The sequence below is a fragment of the Lampris incognitus genome, chromosome 2 (genome assembly GCF_029633865.1).
Source record: "Lampris incognitus isolate fLamInc1 chromosome 2, fLamInc1.hap2, whole genome shotgun sequence".
Lineage (NCBI taxonomy): Eukaryota > Metazoa > Chordata > Actinopteri > Lampriformes > Lampridae > Lampris > Lampris incognitus.
In genome coordinates, this window is record NC_079212.1 from 150426503 (window position 1) to 150447779 (window position 21277).

The window sequence follows — 21277 nt, forward strand, 5'->3', positions numbered from 1 at the left end:
GCGCAGCAGCCAATGGGAGAGGGACGGCGGCCTGGAAGGCCGGTGTCATTGGCCGGATACAATGGGGAGAGAAAAAAAAGGGGGGCGGGACAACACATTTTAAACCGTCGCTTCTCGTGTAACTATACAGATAATACAGATGAAATCATTTAACAGACGTCTTGAAGAGGTTGGAAACGGTTGGTCTTGGTTATAGTCGGTGTTTCGGTTTGGGTCGAAAGAGTTTTAACCAATCTGGTGAGACTGGTTGGTTTTACATGTATGTCTGTCCTCCGGACGCTAGATGGCAGTGCCGCTCACGCGGGTTGGACTTCCTACTTCCGTCAACACACGTGTCCCGTTTAGATGCACGAGAAGCGACCAGACAGTGTCATACCCTCCCTACTACCGAGCCAGTTTAACCAGTACCGAACCAGTATCAGCAGACTGGACCGCTGTGAGCATGCTGAGTCAACTGGGCCTGATCGGGACCATCCAGGACGAAGACGACGTTCCGCTGGAGGCGTCCGAGTCTGAGGAAGAAGAAGTGAGTGTTGGGAAAGTTAAGCAAATCAAATCTGTCGTGTTAAGTTCTCGTTTGTTCTTTTTAGACACGAATGGTTCAGCTGATCAAGACTCGGTTCCGTCCGTGAGTTAAAAGTACCGCGGGTACTACAAGTACCGCGGGTACTGACGGAGTTAAAGCTACCGCCGGTACAGCACTGACGAAGCTGCCCCGGCACTCTCCAGCCGGCCGGCCATGATGCTGTGGGACGGGAGTAGGCAGGACACCACATACACACAATCCATGACCATAACGCGAAGTGATCAGCAAACCCACACGGCAGACTCGGCAACACGTCTCATCTGCATCACACGACTAGTTACACGCTGCAACACCACCAGCAGCAACACCACCAGCACCACCAGCAGCAGCAGGAAGTGTACACTTGTTTTCTCCTGCCCCTTCTCTCCTACTCTTAAGTTGATTCAGCTGCTAGACATTACACACTCACTTCCCACTGTACGGTGTAGTTCCCTGTATAGTATAGTTCTCGGTGCTGTGTAGTTCCTGTACGGTGTAGTTCCCTGTATAGTATAGTTCTCGGGGCTGTGTAGTTCCTGTACGGTGTAGTTCCCTGTATAGTATAGTTCTCGGGGCTGTGTAGTTCCTGTACGGTGTAGTTCCCTGTATAGTATAGTTCTCGGGGCTGTGTAGTTCCTGTACGGTGTAGTTCCCTGTATAGTATAGTTCTCGGTGCTGTGTAGTTCCTGTACGGTGTAGTTCCCTGTATAGTATAGTTCTCGGGGCTGTGTAGTTCCTGTACGGTGTAGTTCCCTGTATAGTATAGTTCTCAGTGCTGTGTAGTTCCTGTACGGTGTAGTTCCCTGTATAGTATAGTTCTCGGGGCTGTGTAGTTCCTGTACGGTGTAGTTCCCTGTATAGTATAGTTCTCGGGGCTGTGTAGTTCCTGTACGGTGTAGTTCCCTGTATAGTATAGTTCTCGGTGCTGTGTAGTTCCTGTACGGTGTAGTTCCCTGTATAGTATAGTTCTCGGTGCTGTGTAGTTCCTGTACGGTGTAGTTCCCTGTATAGTATAGTTCTCGGGGCTGTGTAGTTCCTGTACGGTGTAGTTCCCTGTATAGTATAGTTCTCGGGGCTGTGTAGTTCCTGTACGGTGTAGTTCCCTGTATAGTATAGTTCTCGGGGCTGTGTAGTTCCTGTACGGTGTAGTTCCCTGTATAGTATAGTTCTCGGGGCTGTGTAGTTCCTGTACGGTGTAGTTCCCTGTATAGTATAGTTCTCGGGGCTGTGTAGTTCCTGTACGGTGTAGTTCACTGTATAGTATAGTTCTCGGTGCCGTGTAGTTCCTGTACGGTGTAGTTCACTGTATAGTATAGTTCTCGGGGCCGTGTAGTTCCTGTACGGTGTAGTTCACTGTATAGTATAGTTCTCGGGGCCGTGTAGTTCCTGTACGGTGTAGTTCACTGTATAGTATAGTTCTCGGTGCTGTGTAGTTCCTGTACGGTGTAGTTCACTGTACAGTTTTATGTGTTGCCTCATCTTGTCACCACTGTAGCCAGTATGAACAACAACACACCTCATCTTGTCATCACTGTAGCCAGTATGAACAACAACACACTACAGTTTTATGTGTTGCCTCATCTTGTCATCACTGTAGCCAGTATGAACAACAACACACTGTACAGTTTTATGTGTTGCCTCATCTTGTCATCACTGTAGCCAGTATGAACAACAACACACTGCAGTTTTATGTGTTGCCTCATCTTGTCATCACTGTAGCCAGTATGAACAACAACACACCTCATCTTGTCATCACTGTAGCCAGTATGAACAACAACACACCTCATCTTGTCATCACTGTAGCCAGTATGAACAACAACACACCTCATCTTGTCATCACTGTAGCCAGTATGAACAACAACACACCTCATCTTGTCATCACTGTAGCCAGTATGAACAACAACACACCTCATCTTGTCATCACTGTAGCCAGTATGAACAACAACACACTACAGTTTTATGCGTTGCCTCATCTTGTTACCACTGTACCCAGTATGAACAACAACACACTGGACAGTTTTATGTGTTGCCTCATCTTGTCATCACTGTAGCCAGTATGAACAACAACACACCTCATCTTGTCATCACTGTAGCCAGTATGAACAACAACACACCTCATCTTGTCATCACTGTAGCCAGTATGAACAACAACACACTACAGTTTTATGTGTTGCCTCATCTTGTCATCACTGTAGCCAGTATGAACAACAACACACTGTACAGTTTTATGTGTTGCCTCATCTTGTCATCACTGTAGCCAGTATGAACAACAACACACTGGACAGTTTTATGTGTTGCCTCATCTTGTCATCACTGTAGCCAGTATGAACAACAACACACCTCATCTTATCATCTCTGTAGCCAGTATGAACAACAACACACCTCATCTTATCTCTGTAGCCAGTATGAACAACAACACACTACAGTTTTATGTGTTGCCTCATCTTGTCATCACTGTAGCCAGTGTGAACAACAACACACCTCATCTTGTCATCTCTGTAGCTAGTATGAACAACAACACACCTCATCTTGTCATCACTGTAGCCAGTGTGAACAACAACACACTACAGTTTTATGTGTTACCTCATCTTGTCATCACTGTAGCCAGTATGAACAACAACACACTACAGTTTTATGTGTTGCCTCATCTTGTCATCACTGTAGCCAGTATGAACAACAACACACCTCATCTTGTCATCACTGCAGCCAGTATGAACAACAACACACTACAGTTTTATGTGTTGCCTCATCTTGTCATCTCTGTAGCCAGTGTGAACAACAACACACTACAGTTTTATGTGTTGCCTCATCTTGTCATCACTGTAGCCAGTGTGAACAACAACACACTACAGTTTTATGTGTTACCTCATCTTGTCATCACTGTAGCCAGTGTGAACAACAACACAGTACAGTTTTATGTGTTGCCTCATCTTGTCATCTCTGTAGCCAGTATGAACAACAACACACTACAGTTTTATGTGTTGCCTCATCTTGTCATCACTGTAGCCAGTGTGAACAACAACACACCTCATCTTGTCATCTCTGTAGCTAGTATGAACAACAACACACCTCATCTTGTCATCACTGTAGCCAGTGTGAACAACAACACACTACAGTTTTATGTGTTACCTCATCTTGTCATCACTGTAGCCAGTATGAACAACAACACACTACAGTTTTATGTGTTGCCTCATCTTGTCATCTCTGTAGCCAGTATGAACAACAACACACCTCATCTTGTCATCACTGCAGCCAGTATGAACAACAACACACTACAGTTTTATGTGTTGCCTCATCTTGTCATCACTGTAGCCAGTATGAACAACAACACACTGGACAGTTTTATGTGTTGCCTCATCTTGTCATCACTGTAGCCAGTATGAACAACAACACACTGGACAGTTTTATGTGTTGCCTCATCTTGTCATCACTGTAGCCAGTATGAACAACAACACACTGTACAGTTTTATGTGTTGCCTCATCTTGTCATCACTGTAGCCAGTATGAACAACAACACACTACAGTTTTATGTGTTGCCTCATCTTGTCATCACTGCAGCCAGTATGAACAGTAACACACTGGACGGTTGGGTATTTATCAATGAGAGCAAAAATGTGTTGATTTATGCACATTAAATACTTCAGGAAAGCAGGAAATTATGAGATATTGAATTTAGATATTGCTTCGTAGTTTAAATAGTTAAACCAAGAAGAACTCGAGTGCAGAAGGTGAGCAGCCACCACCAGTGTGTCTGGTGTAGAGGGGGTTTACCCTGGGTCTTACCCGGTGGGTAAAGAGGATGGCTGTGTGATGTGGGTTGGCTGGTTCCAGGTTCTGCCATATGACAGGAAGTGCTGATGGTGATGGGGAGGGAAGTCGGGGGAATGTCTGCATTTAGATCTCAAGGAGAACCATTTCCAAATTGGCCCAAAAGTCAGAAAATCTGAGTGAGGGCTCCTTGGCCAGGGAGGCGTCATGGGTTCACCTTCTTCCTGATGTTTCAACTTTTCCTGGAGTAAAGGCTACTGCCCCGGCCTAGGACACAGTGCTAAACCGGAGGATGATGACCCGTGCTCAGCATTGTGTTGATTTGGATTGACAGGTGTTTCTTCTGTTTTACAGAGGGCCAAGACCAGTCAATGGGTCAAATAAAGTGGAGCTGAGCTGAGAAGGATTATTCGGCACATTCATATATGTTCCAGTAGACTAAAGCACTGAGCCGACAAATCAGAATGAGTTAAAATTCAACCCTGCTTAGGGTTCGGTTATTAGGGTTAGGGGTGAGGGAACCAGTGCTTTGCTTGTTGCTTGTCTAGTTGTATTTAAACCCTTGTGTTTTTTGAAGGAAGAACCCATCGTCTTGAACAGGAAGAAGAAGTTAGGTCATGGATCAGGAGACTTTAATGCAGGCTTTGAATTTGGAGAGAGAGATGCTCTTGAGGACGGCGACTGGCCCATGGCAGACGTGATGGCCCAGCTGAAGAAGAAGGTAAACTGATTTACAGAACCTACATTTTACTGCAGTACAGAACAGAAGGGCTCAGGTGGATGGTTTTCTTCTATCCATGATTCTGGAAGCTCAATCTAGAGAAAAGTAGACTGACCTAAACTAAAGCCTTTTGTCCTGCAGAGAGCCCCCACCACACTGGATGAGAAGATTGAGAAGGTCCGGAAAAAGAGGAAAGCTGAGGTGAGTCAACCCTCGGGATTTTAGTTGGTTCCCTTAACATGAAGAAATATCTCTTAAAGACAACATGGTCTCTTAAAGACAGCATAGTCTCTTAAAGGCAACGTGATGTCTTAAAGACAATATGGTCTCCTAAAGACAGCATGGTCTCTTAAAGACTACATGATGTCTTAAAGACATCATGTGTTAAAGACAACACGGTCTCTTAAAGATGTCTGTGAATGTTCTCATTCATCCAGGTCATGGTTATCCAAAGGAATTGAATTGAGTGCAATCGAGTGCATACCAAGTCCAGTTGCACTCGATTCAATTCCTTTGGATGGTCTCTTAAAGACAACACAGTCTCTTAAAGACAGCATGGTCTCTTAAAGACAACAAAATGTCTTTAAGAGACCATGTTGTCGTGTTTTCTGACACTGGGTTTCTGTCGGTGTGGACAGGAGAAGGCAGCATCGGCACCTTCAATAGACACAAAACCTGGAGGACCGGAGGAAACTGAGGAAGAAGATAAGGAAGGTGAAGAGGAGGAGGAGGGGGAGGAGGATGCAGAGTTTGATTCTGGTGATGAAGAGGTCCTGACTAAAGCAGGTTGGTAGGCTGGATCAGATCGTTGTAGGGTAAAGATGTCAGCTGATGTTGAGCATGACAGTGACTGTAAACTGGATAATTACATTCATATCACCACATTTCTAGTGTCACTATGACTGCTAGCTCTGGCTAAAAACTGTTAGCAGGACTACAGTGTCACACAGACTGGGCAGGACTAGAGTATCACACAGACTGAGCAGGACTAGAGTATCACACAGACTGAGCAGGACTAGAGTATCACACAGACTGGGCAGGACTAGAGTATCACACAGACTGAGCAGGACTAGAGTATCACACAGACTGAGCAGGACTACAGTGTCACACAGACTGGGCAGGACTAGAGTATCACACAGACTGAGCAGGGCTAGAGTATCACACAGACCGAGCAGGGCTACAGTGTCACACAGACTGAGCAGGACTACAGTATCACACAGACTGAGCAGGACTACCATGTCACACAGACTGAGCAGGGCTACAGTATCACACAGACTGAGCAGGACTACAGTGTCACACAGACTGAGCAGGACTACAGTATCACACAGACTGAGCAGGACTAGAGTATCACACAGACTGAGCAGGACTAGAGTATCACACAGACTGAGCAGGACTAGAGTATCACACAGACTGGGCAGGACTAGAGTATCACACAGACTGAGCAGGACTAGAGTATCACACAGACTGAGCAGGACTAGAGTATCACACAGACTGGGCAGGACTAGAGTATCACACAGACTGAGCAGGACTAGAGTATCACACAGACTGAGCAGGACTACAGTGTCACACAGACTGGGCAGGACTAGAGTATCACACAGACTGAGCAGGACTAGAGTATCACACAGACCGAGCAGGGCTACAGTGTCACACAGACTGAGCAGGACTACAGTATCACACAGACTGAGCAGGACTACCATGTCACACAGACTGAGCAGGGCTACAGTATCACACAGACTGAGCAGGACTACAGTATCACACAGACTGAGCAGGACTACAGTATCACACAGACCGAGCAGGGCTACAGTGTCACACAGACTGAGCAGGACTACAGTATCACACAGACTGAGCAGGGCTACAGTATCACACAGACTGAGCAGGACTAGAGTATCACACAGACTGAGCAGGACTACAGTATCACACAGACTGAGCAGGACTAGAGTATCACACAGACTGAGCAGGGCTACAGTGTCACACAGACTGGGCAGGACTAGAGTATCACACAGACTGAGCAGGACTACCATGTCACACAGACTGAGCAGGGCTACAGTATCACACAGGCTGAGCAGGACTAGAGTATCACACAGACTGAGCAGGACTACAGTGTCACACAGACTGAGCAGGACTACAGTATCACACAGACTGAGCAGGACTACAGTATCACACAGACTGAGCAGGACTACAGTATCACACAGACTGAGCAGGACTACAGTATCACACAGACTGAGCAGGACTACAGTGTCACATAGACTGAGCAGGACTACAGTATCACACAGACTGAGCAGGACTACAGTATCACACAGACTGAGCAGGACTACAGCATCACATACATGGTGTTAAGTGAGGGGAAGTGGGCTACATGATATTGGTACTTCAGATGAAGGCATCTGCTAAATGAAAAGATGTAAAGGTTAAACATATTGTGCAGCCAGCTGTTATTAAGCAGCAGTTGTTAGTCTCATCAGTTGTGTGGTGAGTGTGGTGTGAGTGGTGAGTGTGGTGAGTGAGTGCGGTGTGTGTGGTGAGTGATTGTGGTGAGTGTGGTGTGTGAGGTGAGTGTGGTGTGTGGTGAGTGAGTGTGGGGAGTGTGGTGAGTGAGTGTGGTGTGTGAGGTGAGTGGTGAGTGAGTGTGGTGTGTGTGGTGAGTGAGTGTGGTGTGTGTGGTGAGTGTGGTGAGTGTGGTGTGTGTGGTGAGTGTGGTGAGCGAGTATGGGGTGTGAGGTGTGTGGTGAGTGTGGTGAGTGAGTGCGGTGAGTGTGGTGTGTGTGGTAAGTGAGTGTGGTAAGTGAGTGTGGTGTGTGAGTGTGGTGAGTGTGTGTGGTATGTGTGGTAAGTGAGTGTGGTGAGTGTGGTGAGTGAGTGTGGTGAGTGAGTGTGGTATGTGTGGTAAGTGAGTGTGGTGAGTGTGGTGTGTGAGTGTGGTATGTGTGGTAAGTGAGTGTGGTGAGTGTGGTGAGTGAGTGTGGTGAGTGTGGTAAGTGAGTGTGGTGAGTGATTGTGGTGAGTGATTGTGGTGAGTGTGGTAAGTGAGTGTGGTGAGTGTGGTAAGTGATTGTGGTAAGTGAGTGTGGTGAGTGTGGTAAGTGATTGTGGTGAGTGTGGTAAGTGATTGTGGTGAGTGTGCTAAGTGAGTGTGGTGAGTGAGTGTGGTGAGTGTGGTAAGTGAGTGTGGTGAGTGATTGTGGTGAGTGTGGTAAGTGAGTGTGGTGAGAGTGGTAAGTGAGTGTGGTGAGTGAGTGTGGTGAGTGAGTGTGGTAAGTGAGTGTGGTGAGTGTGGTAAGTGAGTGTGGTGAGTGTGGTAAGTGAGTGTGGTGAGTGAGTGTGGTGAGTGAGTGTGGTGAGTGTGGTAAGTGAGTGTGGTGAGTGAGTGTGGTGAGTGAGTGTGGTGAGTGAGTGTGGTGACTGAGTGTGGTGACTGAGTGTGGTGAGTGAGTGTGGTGAGTGTGGTGAGTGAGTGTGGTGAGTGAGTATGGGGAGTGAGGTAAGTGAGTGTGGTGAGTGAGTGTGGTGTGTGTGGTGAGTGAGTGTGGTGAGTGAGTGGTGTGTGGTGAGTGAGTGTGGTGAGTGAGTGTGGTGTGTGTGGTGAGTGAGTGTGGTGAGTGAGTGAGTGTGGTGTGTGTGGTGAGTGTGGTGTGTGTGGTGAGTGAGTGTGGCGAGTGAGTGTGGTGAGTGAGTGTGGTAAGTGAGTGTTGTGAGTCAGTGTGGCGAGTGAGTGTGGTGAGTGTGGTGAGTGAGTGTGGTAAGTGAGTGTGGTGAGTGAGTGTGGTGAGTCAGTGTGGCGAGTGAGTGTGGTGAGTGTGGTGAGTGAGTGTGGTGAGTGAGTGTGGTGAGTGAGTGTGGTGAGTGAGTGAGTATGGGGAGTGAGTGTGGTGAGTGAGTGTGGTGAGTGAGTGTGGTGAGTGAGTGTGGTGACTGAGTGTGGTGAGTGAGTGTGGTGAGTGTGGTGAGTGAGTATGGGGAGTGAGTGTGGTAAGTGAGTGTGGTGAGTGAGTGTGGTGTGTGTGGTGAGTGAGTGTGGTGAGTGAGTGTGGTGACTGAGTGTGGTGAGTGAGTGTGGTGAGTGAGTGTGGTGTGTGTGGTGAGTGAGTGTGGTGAGTGAGTGGTGTGTGTGGTGAGTGAGTGTGGTGAGTGAGTGTGGCGAGTGAGTGTGGTGTGTGTGGTGAGTGAGTGTGGTGAGTGAGTGAGTGTGGTGTGTGTGGTGAGTGAGTGTGGCGAGTGAGTCTGGTGAGTGAGTGTGGTAAGTGAGTGTGGTGAGTCAGTGTGGCGAGTGAGTGTGGCGAGTGAGTGTGGCGAGTGAGTGTGGTGAGTGAGTGTGGTGTGTGTGGTGAGTGAGTGTGGTGAGTGAGTGTGGTGAGTGAGTGTGGTGAGTGTGGTGAGTGAGTGTGGTGAGTGATTGTGGTAAGTGAGTGTGGTGAGTGAGTGTGGTGAGTGAGTGTGGTGTGTGTGGTGAGTGAGTGTGGTGAGTGATTGTGGTAAGTGACTGTGGTGAGTGAGTGTGCTGACTGAGTGTGGTGAGTGAGTGTGGTAAGTGAGTGTGGTGAGTGAGTGTGGTGAGTGAGTGTGGTGAGTGAGTGAGTGGTGTGTGTGGTGAGTGAGTGTGGTGAGTGAGTGTGGTGAGTGAGTGTGGCGAGTGAGTTTGGTGTGTGTGGTGAGAGTGTGGTGAGTGAGTGAGTGTGGTGTGTGTGGTGAGTGTGGTGTGTGTGGTGAGTGAGTGTGGTAAGTGAGTGTGGTGAGTGAGTGTGGTGAGTGAGTGTGGTGAGTGAGTGTGGTAAGTGAGTGTGGTGAGTGAGTGTGGTAAGTGAGTGTGGTAAGTGAGTGTGGTGAGTGAGTGTGGTGAGTGAGTGTGGTGTGTGTGGTGAGTGAGTGTGGTGAGTGAGTGAGTGGTGTGTGTGGTGAGTGAGTGTGGTGTGTGTGGTGAGAGTGTGGTGAGTGAGTGAGTGTGGTGTGTGTGGTGAGTGTGGTGTGTGTGGTGAGTGAGTGTGGTGAGTGAGTGTGGTAAGTGAGTGTGGTGAGTGAGTGTGGTGAGTGAGTGTGGTGAGTGAGTGTGGTGTGTGAGTGTGGTGAGTGAGTGTGGTGTGTGTGGTAAGTGAGTGTGGTGAGTGAGTGTGGTAAGTGAGTGTGGTGAGTGAGTGTGGTGAGTGAGTGTGGTGAGTGAGTGTGGTGTGTGTGGTAAGTGAGTGTGGTGAGTGAGTGTGGTGAGTGAGTGTGGTGAGTGAGTGTGGTGAGTGAGTGTGGTGAGTGAGTGTGGTAAGTGAGTGTGGTGAGTGAGTGTGGTGAGTGAGTGTGGTAAGTGAGTGTGGTGAGTGAGTGTGGTGAGTGTGGTAAGTGAGTGTGGTGAGTGAGTGTGGCGAGTGAGTGTGGCGAGTGAGTGTGGCGAGTGAGTGTGGCGAGTGAGTATGGTGAGTGAGTGTGGTGTGTGGTGAGTGAGTGTGGTGAGTGAGTGAGTGTGGTGTGTGTGGTAAGTGAGTGTGGTGAGTGAGTGTGGTGAATGTGGTGAGTGAGTGAGTGTGGTGTGTGTGGTGAGTGAGTGTGGTGAGTGTGGTGAGTGAGTGTGGTGAGTGAGTGTGGTGAGTGAGTGTGGTGAGTGTGGTAAGTGAGTGTGGTGAGTGAGTGTGGTAAGTGATTGTGGTGAGTGTGCTAAGTGAGTGTGGTGAGTGAGTGTGGTGAGTGAGTGTGGTGAGTGTGGTAAGTGAGTGTGGTGAGTGATTGTGGTGAGTGTGGTAAGTGAGTGTGGTGAGTGTGGTAAGTGAGTGTGGTGAGTGTGGTGAGTGAGTGTGGTGAGTGTGGTAAGTGAGTGTGGTAAGTGAGTGTGGTGAGTGTGGTGAGTGAGTGTTGTAAGTGAGTGTGGTGAGTGAGTGTGGTGAGTGTGGTAAGTGAGTGTGGTGAGTGAGTGTGGTGACTGAGTGTGGTGACTGAGTGTGGTGAGTGAGTGTGGTGAGTGTGGTGAGTGAGTGTGGTGAGTGAGTGTGGCGAGTGAGTGTGGCGAGTGAGTGTGGTGTAAGTGTGGGGCTGCAACGATTAGTCGACATAATCGACGACGTCGATCATAAAAACTCGTCGACGCAGAATTTTAGCTTCGACGCGTCGTATAAAAACAATCAGAGCCAGTAACGTTAACTCAAAACCGCACAAATGTTCATTTGTAACTGCAATGCCCTATAGGAAGTGCTGGGGGCAGTATCGCTTCCATCGTCTGATATAACTGCATTTTGCATGAACGACGAAGAGAAGAAGAAAGCGTATGAACGATGGCGGCGGAAAGGAGAGCGAATGAGGCTAATGAAGAGCAAAAACCAGCGAGACCGAGACTATCAAAAGTCTGGGAGTATTTCACAGATGACAAGCCAAAGAAGTCAGTTAAATGCAGAATATGCAAAGCCGAATTGGCATTCCACAGCAGCACTACGGCGATGCACGAGCATTTGAAACGCAAGCACCCTGGAGCCACGATGATTGCTACTTCGGATCATGGGTAAGTTTAGCTAGTTAGCCACAGTATCGTAATGTTTACGTTAGCTTAAGTTACATGTTGGAAAACAGAACGTCTCAAGGGTGATGCTTGCTAAGCGAACGCTATTTCAGTTATGTGGATTCTGCGTATCCACCAACGAGCTGTATGTAACATTAGCTAAACAGCACCAAGCTTGCAGCATAGCACACTACAGCTTAGAGTTGTTTAGCTCCGTCATTTATCACCGAGTGTCGTGTTTTTGCAGACTGGCGTATTAACTAGCTAAGTTAAGATTGCTAACGTTAGCTAAATGTTAACGGGTTCTAACATTCACTGACTCTGCAGTAACTTACGCTATGAGCTCTAGGTTTCTTTTTTTTCAGTTGAAAAAAATTGAACTTTTTGGGCTAAAGCGCAGGCAAGACTGCAGAGACGGGGAACGTTAGCACCATCTAACATTAGCTAGCTATCTTACTTAGCTAGTCAATCTGCAGTCTGCAAAAACACGACACGGTGCTAACGTGAGCTGTCTGTAGCCTAGACAGTCAACTAGCTTTCACAGTGCGCTCTAATCAGCTGTAGCTTGTCGTAGTGTTAGCTAGTTAGACTGGGTTGGAGCATATCAATAATTCAGTTGTAAGATATTTATTCATTTAAATGGTTTAATTGGTATTAGGCAGTACACTAAGATAAACTGATACCATAGCCTACAACTTGTGATGATAATTAATACAGCTTTCTGTTTTGTTCTCTTTCTATTTTAGTACTAAGCAAAGGCGTGTGGATGAGTTCATCCTGAAGAGAGGCTCATGCACCCCTCAAATGGCTGGAGTCTTAACAGAGAGCATCCTCAACATGCTCGTCAATGACATGAGACCAATATCCATGGTTGAAGATGGGGGATTTAAGCAGATGGTCACCACATTCCATCCAGGTTACACCTTACCTTCCAGAACTCATTTTACTAAGCTTATGGAGGGAAAGTATGAAGCTACTTTTGGTAAGGTTAAAGATGCTCTTAAAGCAACCAAGAACAAGATTGCCCTGACAACTGATGTCTGGACCAGTGTCGCGACAGAGGCATATCTTGGCATCACCTGTCACTTTATAAGTGATGACTGGGAGCTCACTAGCTTCTGCCTTACAACCATGCCACTCGAAGAACGGCACACTGGACCCAACATTGCTGCATGGATTGAGCAGGCTGTGGAAAGGTTTGAGATCCCTCCAAGCAAGATTGTGGCAGTTGTTCATGACAATGGCTCCAATGTCGTACTGGCTGCAAACATCTTGCAGGAAAAACATGGGTGGGTGTCTATCCGCTGTGCAGGCCACACTTTACAGTTGGTGATCAATCGTGCACTGAAACACCCTCAGATCAGTAAAGCACTGGGAGCAGCGAGGTGTCTCGTCGAGCACTTTAAAAGGAGCGAACTGGCTTCAAGCAAGCTTAAGACAAAGCAGAAACAGATGGGGACCCCGGAACACAAACTTGTCCAAGATGTCTCTACCAGGTGGAACAGCACCTATTATATGGTGACTCGCATGCTGGAACAGAGATGGCCACTGACTGCGACTCTGTCTGACCCGGCAGTAACACAGAGAGGGAAACAATACCTAGACCTCAAAGCTGATCAGTGGACCCTGCTAGATGAACTGGCCAAAGCTCTCCAGGCCTTTGAATGTGCCACTGTCTACTTGAGTGGTGAAAGCTATATGACAGTCTCCGCCCTGCCTCCACTAGTCAGAGGGCTTTTGAAGTCCACCCACACTGCCTATAATACAGCTCCTGTGCAGGCCTTCCAGGCGGCTGCTTCAGAGGAGACCACTGCACGCTGGTCAAGAGAGGTCACCATCACAGATGATGACCCAAGCAAACAGATCATTGCAGCTGCACTAGACCCACGATTTCGAAAACTGAAATTCCTGACACCAGAGGAGAGGTTTACTGTTCAGAATAAAGTACAAGCTCTGGCCCTACAGTCCAAGGATGGGAGTACTGTGAATAACCAGCACACCAGTGGGAATGAAGAAGCCACAGCAGCATCAGCTGACAAGGATGCCACAGACTCAGCTGAGGGAACTCCAAATAGGTCTGTTTCAGCTCTCGATTCACTGCTTGGATGTGACTCAACAGACAGTGACAGTGAGACCAATGATGAACAGGATGCACGCAACCAAGCGATCAGTAATGAAGTGCTGATGTACTTCGGAGAGCAGCCCCTCTCAAAGACAGAAAGTCCCCTGTCTTGGTGGAAATTGAATGAGGCAAAGTATCCAACCCTTGCATCACAAGCCAAATCGTTTTTGTGTATTCCAGCTACTTCTACTTCCTCTGAGCGTCTCTTCTCAGCAGCTGGGAACATCGCCTCAAAGAAGAGAGCCAGCCTCACTCCAGAGCACGTCGACATGCTCACGTTCCTGCACTGCAATTTAAAGCATTTATGAACTGCATGAGATCAGAGTAAGACACACATATACACACACACAGCTCCTCTCACTCACACACAGCAAACAAAAGACCTACAAGTCTGTCTGATCTGACTCATCCTCCCCTCCTGTTGGAGATGGTGGAGCCTAGTGAGTGGATCCACGTCCCCCTCCTGGACCAGGTTAACAGCCCCATCAGAACCGCGGTGCTGGGGCAGAGGCTGCTATTTTGAGTTACTTTTAAAACATTATTTGCACATTATCTTTACGTTTTGACTTGCACTTTAATTTGCATTGTTTAATTTATTTACTTTGTTTTTATTATGATTGATAATGCATTGACTTTCATTTGTATTATTTAATGTATTTATTTAGTTTTCATTATGATTGATGATGCATTTGATTAAACAAGTAGCTCCAAAACAAGTTCCAAATTCAAATGTTTCATGAGTCATTATTTTAATTCGCTATGGGATCGTGTTATGTTAAGACAGAGACACAGGGCGACATTCACAGGTGTGCAGACTTAAGCATGTGAGGTAAAACATGCACTGGAGCCCGGAAGAGGATCCGCGCCCTCAGGAAGCAGAGATGGAGGGTGTGAAAGAAATAATCGTTAGATTAGTCGACTAATCGAAAAAATAATCGACAGATTAGTCGACTACCAAAATAATCGTTAGTTGCAGGCCTATGTAAGTGGTGAGTGAGTGTGGTGAGTGAGTGTGGTGAGTGAGTGTGGTGAGTGTGGTGAGTGAGTGAGTGTGATGTGTGTGGTGAGTGAGTGTGGTAAGTGAGTGTGGTGAGTGAGTGTGGTGAGTGAGTGTGGTGTGTGTGGTGAGTGAGTGTGGTGAGTGATTGTGGTAAGTGAGTGTGCTGACTGAGTGTGGTGAGTGAGTGTGGTAAGTGAGTGTGGTAAGTGAGTGTGGTAAGTGAGTGTGGTGTGTGTGGTGAGTGAGTGTGGTGAGTGAGTGTGGTGAGTGATTGTGGTAAGTGAGTGTGGTGAGTGAGTGTGGTGAGTGAGTGTGGTGAGTGAGTGTGGTGTGTGTGGTGAGTGAGTGTGGTGAGTGAGTGAGTGGTGTGTGTGGTGAGTGAGTGTGGTGAGTGAGTGTGGTGAGTGTGGTGAGTGAGTGTGGCGAGTGAGTGTGGTGTGTGTGGTGAGTGAGTGTGGTGAGTGAGTGTGGTGAGTGAGTGTGGTGAGTGAGTGTGGTAAGTGAGTGTGGTAAGTGAGTGTGGTGAGTGTGGTGAGTGAGTGAGTGTGGTGTGTGTGGTGAGTGAGTGTGGTGAGTGAGTGTGGTGTGTGTGGTGAGTGAGTGTGGTGAGTGAGTGTGGTGAGTGAGTGTGGTGAGTGAGTGTGGTAAGTGAGTGTGGTGTGTGTGGTGAGTGAGTGTGGTGAGTGAGTGTGGTGAGTGAGTGTGGTGAGTGATTGTGGTAAGTGAGTGTGCTGAGTGAGTGTGGTAAGTGAGTGTGGTAAGTGAGTGTGGTGTGTGTGGAGAGTGAGTGTGGTGAGTGAGTGTGGTAAGTGAGTGTGGTGTGTGTGGAGAGTGAGTGTGGTGAGTGATTGTGGTAAGTGAGTGTGCTGACTGAGTGTGGTGAGTGAGTGTGGTAAGTGAGTGTGGTGTGTGTGGTGAGTGAGTGTGGTGAGTGAGTGAGTGGTGTGTGTGGTGAGTGAGTGTGGTGAGTGTGGTGAGTGAGTGTGGCGAGTGAGTGTGGTGTGTGTGGTGAGTGTGGTGTGTGTGGTGAGTGAGTGTGGTGAGTGAGTGTGGTGAGTGAGTGTGGTAAGTGAGTGTGGTGAGTGAGTGTGCTGAGTGAGTGTGGTAAGTGAGTGTGGTGAGTGAGTGTGGTAAGTGAGTGTGGTAAGTGAGTGTGGTGAGTGAGTGTGGTGAGTGTGGTAAGTGAGTGTGGCGAGTGAGTGTGGCGAGTGAGTGTGGCAAGTGAGTGTGTGTGGTAAGTGAGTGTGGTGAGTGAGTGTGGTGAGTGAGTGTGACGAGTGAGCGTGACGAGTGAGTGTGGTGAGTGAGTGTGGCGAGTGAGTGTGGCGAGTGAGTGTGGTGAGTGTGGTGAGTGAGTATGATGAGTGAGTGTGGTGTGTGTGGTAAGTGAGTGTGGTGAGTGAGTGTGGTGAGTGTGGTGAGTGAGTGAGTGTGGTGTGTGTGGTGAGTGAGTGTGGTGAGTGTGGTGGGTGAGTGTGGTGAGTGAGTGTGGTGAGTGATTGTGGTGAGTGAGTGTGGTGTGTGTGGTAAGTGAGTGTGGTGAGTGAGTGTGGTGAGTGAGTGTGGTGAGTGAGTGTGGTGAGTGAGTGTGGTGTGTGTGGTAAGTGAGTGTGGTGAGTGTGGTGAGTGAGTGTGGTGAGTGTGGTGAGTGAGTGTGGTGAGTGATTGTGGTGAGTGATTGTGGTGAGTGGTGAGTGAGTGTGGTGTGTGAGTGTGGTGAGTGAGTGTGGTGAGTGAGTGTGGTGAGTGAGTGTGGTGAGTGATTGTGGTGAGTGAGTGTGGTGAGTGATTGTGGTGAGTGAGTGTGGTGTGTGTGGTAAGTGAGTGTGGTGAGTGAGTGTGGTGAGTGTGGTGAGTGATTGTGGTGAGTGAGTGTGGTGTGTGTGGTAAGTGAGTGTGGTGAGTGATTGTGGTGAGTGATTGTGGTGAGTGTGGTGAGTGATTGTGGTGAGTGTGGTAAGTGGTTGTGGTGAGTGTGGTAAGTGAGTGTGGTGAGTGTGGTAAGTGAGTGTGGTGAGTGAGTGTGGTGAGTGAGTGTGGTGAGTGATTGTGGTGAGTGAGTGTGGTGAGTGATTGTGGTGAGTGGTGAGTGATTGTGGTGAGTGAGTGTGGTGTGTGAGTGTGGTGAGTGAGTGTGGTGAGTGAGTGTGGTGAGTGAGTGTGGTAAGTGAGTGTGGTGAGTGAGTGTGGTGAGTGAGTGAGTGTGGTGAGTGTGGTAAGTGAGTGTGTTAAGTGAGTGTGGTGAGTGAGTGTGGTGAGTGAGATGAGTTTGGTGAGTGATTGTGGTGTGTGTGTTGAGTGTGGTGAGTGATTGTGGTGAGTGTGGTGAGTGAGTGTGGTGAGTGAGTGTGGTGAGTGAGATGAGTTTGGTGAGTGATTGTGGTGAGTGTGGTAAGTGAGTGTGGTGAGTGAGTGTGGTAAGTGAGTGTGGTGAGTGAGATGAGTGTGGTGAGTGAGTGTGGTAAGTGATTGTGGTGAGTGAGTGTGGTGAGTGAGTGTGGTGAGTGAGTGTGGTGAGTGTGGTGAGTGAGTGTGGTAAGTGAGTGTGGTGAGTGAGTGTGGTGAGTGAGATGAGTTTGGTGAGTGATTGTGGTGAGTGTGGTAAGTGAGTGTGGTAAGTGATTGTGGTGAGTGAGTGTGGTGAGTGAGTGTGGTAAGTGAGTGTGGTGAGTGAGTGTGGTGAGTGAGATGAGTGTGGTGAGTGAGTGTGGTGAGTGAGTGTGGTGAGTGAGATGAGTGTGGTGAGTGAGTGTGGTAAGTGATTGTGGTGAGTGAGTGTGGTAAGTGAGTGTGGTGAGTGAGTGTGGTAAGTGTGGTGAGTGAGTGTGGTGAGTGAGTGTGGTGAGTGAGATGAGTGTGGTGAGTGAGTGTGGTGAGTGTGGTGAGTGTGATGAGTGTTGTGAGTGAGTGTGGTAAGTGAGTGTGGTGAGTGAGTGTGGTGAGTGTGGTGAGTGAGTGTGGTGAGTGAGTGTGGTGAGTGAGTGTGGTGAGTGTGGTGAGTGTGGTGAGTGAGTGTGGTGAGTGAGTGTGGTGAGTGAGATGAGTGTGGTGAGTGAGTGTGGTGAGTGTGGTGAGTGTGATGAGTGTTGTGAGTGAGTGTGGTAAGTGAGTGTGGTGAGTGAGTGTGGTGAGTGAGTGTGGTGAGTGAGTGTGGTGAGTGAGTGTTGAGTGAGTGTGGTGAGTGAGATGAGTTTGGTGAGTGATTGTGGTGAGTGTGGTGAGTGAGTGTGGTGAGTGAGTGAGTGTGGTAATTGAGTGTGGTGAGTGAGTGCGGTAAGAGAGTGTGGTGAGTGAGTGTGGTGAGTGAGTGTGGTGAGTGTGGTGAGTGAGTGTGGTGAGTGAGTGTGGCGAGGTGTGGTGAGTGAGTGAGTGAGTGTGGTGAGTGAGTGAGTGAGTGTGGTGGGTGAGTGAGTGTGGTGAGTGAGTGTGGTGAGTGAGTGTGGCGTGTGTGGTGAGTGAGTGTGGTGGGCGAGTGAGTGTGGTGAGTGAGTGTGGTGAGTGAGTGTGGCGTGTGTGGTGAGTGAGTGTGGTGAGTGAGTGTGGCGTGTGTGGTGAGGTGTGGTGAGTGAGTGTGGTGAGTGAGTGAGTGTGGTGAGTGAGTGTGGCGTGTGTGGTGAGGTGTGGTGAGTGAGTGTGGTGAGTGAGTGTGGCGTGTGTGGTGAGGTATGGTGAGTGAGTGTGGTGAGAGTGAGTGTGGTGAGTGAGTGAGAGTGTGGTGAGTGAGTGAGTGAGTGTGGTGAGTGAGTGTGGCGTGTGTGGTGAGGTGTGGTGAGTGAGTGAGTGAGTGTGGTGAGTGTGGTGAGTGAGTGAGTGTGGTGAGTGAGTGTGGTGAGTGAGTGAGTGAGTGTGGTGAGTGAGTGAGTGTGGTGAGTGAGTGTGGCGTGTGTGGTGAGGTGTGGTGAGTGAGTGTGGTGAGTGAGTGAGTGAGTGTGGTGAGTGAGTGTGGTGAGTGAGTGAGTGAGTGTGGTGAGTGAGTGAGTGAGTGTGGTGAGTGAGTGTAGTGTGCGGTTAAAACGTTTCAAACGTTTCATCATCATCTAAGTTAGCAGTTCCCAACCGTTTTCCCTTGGAGTCCCCCTACTTGTTTCTAAGAAAAGCTGAACCCACCCTCTGCCCCCCCCCGCCCCCCCCACACACACACCAAGAGAAAAGTGATTCATTCCAAATATTCATTTGCAAAAATTAACATCAGTTATAGTTTTTCCACCTTCATCTTCAGTAAATGTCTCGTTTCCATCCTCAAAACATCTGAGTTTAAATGTGTCCTGACTTGTATAAGCTCAATATTTTTACTTTTAAAAACCCAACAGAGTAGGCCTGTTGTCACCTGACTCGGCCTCACTGACACATCAACAGAGTAGGCCTGTTGTCACCTGACTCGGGCTCACTGACACATCAACAGAGTAGGCCTGTTGTCACCTGACTCGGGCTCACTGACACATCAACAGAGTAGGCCTGTTGTCACCTGACTCGGGCTCACTGACACATCAACAGAGTAGGTCTGTTGTCACCTGACTCAGGCTCACTGACACATCAACAGAGTAGGCCTGTTGTCACCTGACTCGGGCTCACTGACACATCAACAGAGTAGGCCTGTTGTCACCTGACTCGGGCTCACTGACACATCAACAGAGTAGGCCTGTTGTCACCTGACTCGGGCTCACTGACACATCAACAGAGTAGGTCTGTTGTCACCTGACTCGGGCTCACTGACACATCAACAGAGTAGGCCTGTTGTCACCTGACTCGGGCTCACTGACACATCAACAGAGTAGGCCTGTTGTCACCTGACTCGGGCTCACTGACACATCGACAGAGTAGGTCTGTTGTCACCTGACTCAGGCTCACTGACACATCAACAGAGTAGGCCTTTTGTCACCTGACTCAGGCTCACTGACACATCGACAGAGTAGGCCTGTTGTCACCTGACTCGGGCTCACTGACACATCAACAGAGTAGGTCTGTTGTCACCTGACTCAGGCTCACTGACACATCAACAGAGTAGGCCTGTTGTCACCTGACTCGGGCTCACTGACACATCAACAGAGTAGGCCTGTTGTCACCTGACTCGGGCTCACTAACACATCAACAGAGTAGGCCTGTTGTCACCTGACTCAGGCTCACTGACACATCAACAGAGTAGGCCTGTTGTCACCTGACTCGGGCTCACTGACACATCAACAGAGTAGGCCTGTTGTCACCTGACTCGGGCTCACTGACACATCAACAGAGTAGGTCTGTTGTCACCTGACTCAGGCTCACTGACACATCGACAGAGTAGGCCTGTTGTCACCTGACTCAGGCTCACTGACACATCGACAGAGTAGGCCTGTTGTCACCTGACTCGGGCTCACTGACACATCAACAGAGTAGGTCTGTTGTCACCTGACTCAGGCTCACTGACACATCAACAGAGTAGGCCTGTTGTCACCTGACTCGGGCTCACTGACACATCAACAGAGTAGGTCTGTTGTCACCTGACTCGGGCTCACTGACACATCAACAGAGTAGGCCTGTTGTCACCTGACTCAGGCTCACTGACACATCAACAGAGTAGGCCTGTTGTCACCTGACTCAGGCTCACTGACACATCAACAGAGTAGGCCTGTTGTCACCTGACTCGGGCTCACTGACACATCAACCGAGTAGGCCTGTTGTCACCTCTGACACATCAACAGAGTAGGTCTGTTGTCACCTGACTCGGGCTCACTGACACATCAACAGAGTAGGTCTGTTGTCACCTGACTTGGGCTTACTGACACATCAACAGAGTAGGCCTGTTGTCACCTGACTCAGGCTCACTGACACATCAACAGAGTAGGCCTGTTGTCACCTGACTCGGGCTCACTGACACATCAACAGAGTAGGCCTGTTGTCACCTGACTCGGGCTCACTGACACATCAACAGAGTAGGCCTGTTGTCACCTGACTCGGGCTCACTGACACATCGACAGAGTAGGCCTTTTGTCACCTGACTCGGGCTCACTGACACATCGACAGAGTAGGTCTGTTGTCACCGGACTCAGGCTCACTGACACATCGACAGAGTAGGTCTGTTGTCACCTGACTCGGGCTCACTGACACATCGACAGAGTAGGCCTGTTGTCACCTGACTCGGGCTCACTGACACATCAACAGAGTAGGCCTGTTGTCACCTGACTCGGGCTCACTGACACATCAACAGAGTAGGTCTGTTGTCACCTGACTCGGGCTCACTGACACATCAACAGAGTAGGTCTGTTGTCACCTGACTCGGGCTCACTGACACATCAACAGAGTAGGTCTGTTGTCACCTGACTCGGGCTCACTGACACATCAACAGAGTAGGCCTGTTGTCACCTGACTCGGGCTCACTGACACATCAACAGAGTAGGCCTGTTGTCACCTGACTCGGGCTCACTGACACATCAACAGAGTAGGCCTGTTGTCACCTGACTCGGGCTCACTGACACATCAACAGAGTAGGCCTGTTGTCACCTGACTCGGGCTCACTGACACATCAACAGAGTAGGCCTGTTGTCACCTGACTCGGGCTCACTGACACATCAACCGAGTAGGCCTGTTGTCACCTGACTCGGGCTCACTGACACATCAACAGAGTAGGCCTGTTGTCACCTGACTCGGGCTCACTGACA

The 21277-nt window shown here is 48.9% G+C and overlaps 1 protein-coding gene across 2 annotated transcripts in view; it reads left to right on the plus strand.

Annotated features, from left to right (window-relative positions):
- Positions 1 to 328: 328 nt before the first annotated feature.
- The window catches only part of ddx27 (DEAD (Asp-Glu-Ala-Asp) box polypeptide 27), a 122977-nt gene continuing 102028 nt past the window's right edge, over positions 329 to 21277 (plus strand). For both annotated transcript variants that reach the window (XM_056273733.1, XM_056273734.1), the window contains exons 1-4: positions 329 to 526; positions 4911 to 5054; positions 5196 to 5255; positions 5693 to 5840. In XM_056273733.1, coding sequence (XP_056129708.1) covers positions 443 to 526; positions 4911 to 5054; positions 5196 to 5255; positions 5693 to 5840 — 436 coding nt within the window. In that variant the 5' untranslated portion in view covers positions 329 to 442. The remainder of the gene's footprint in view (positions 527 to 4910; positions 5055 to 5195; positions 5256 to 5692; positions 5841 to 21277) is intronic.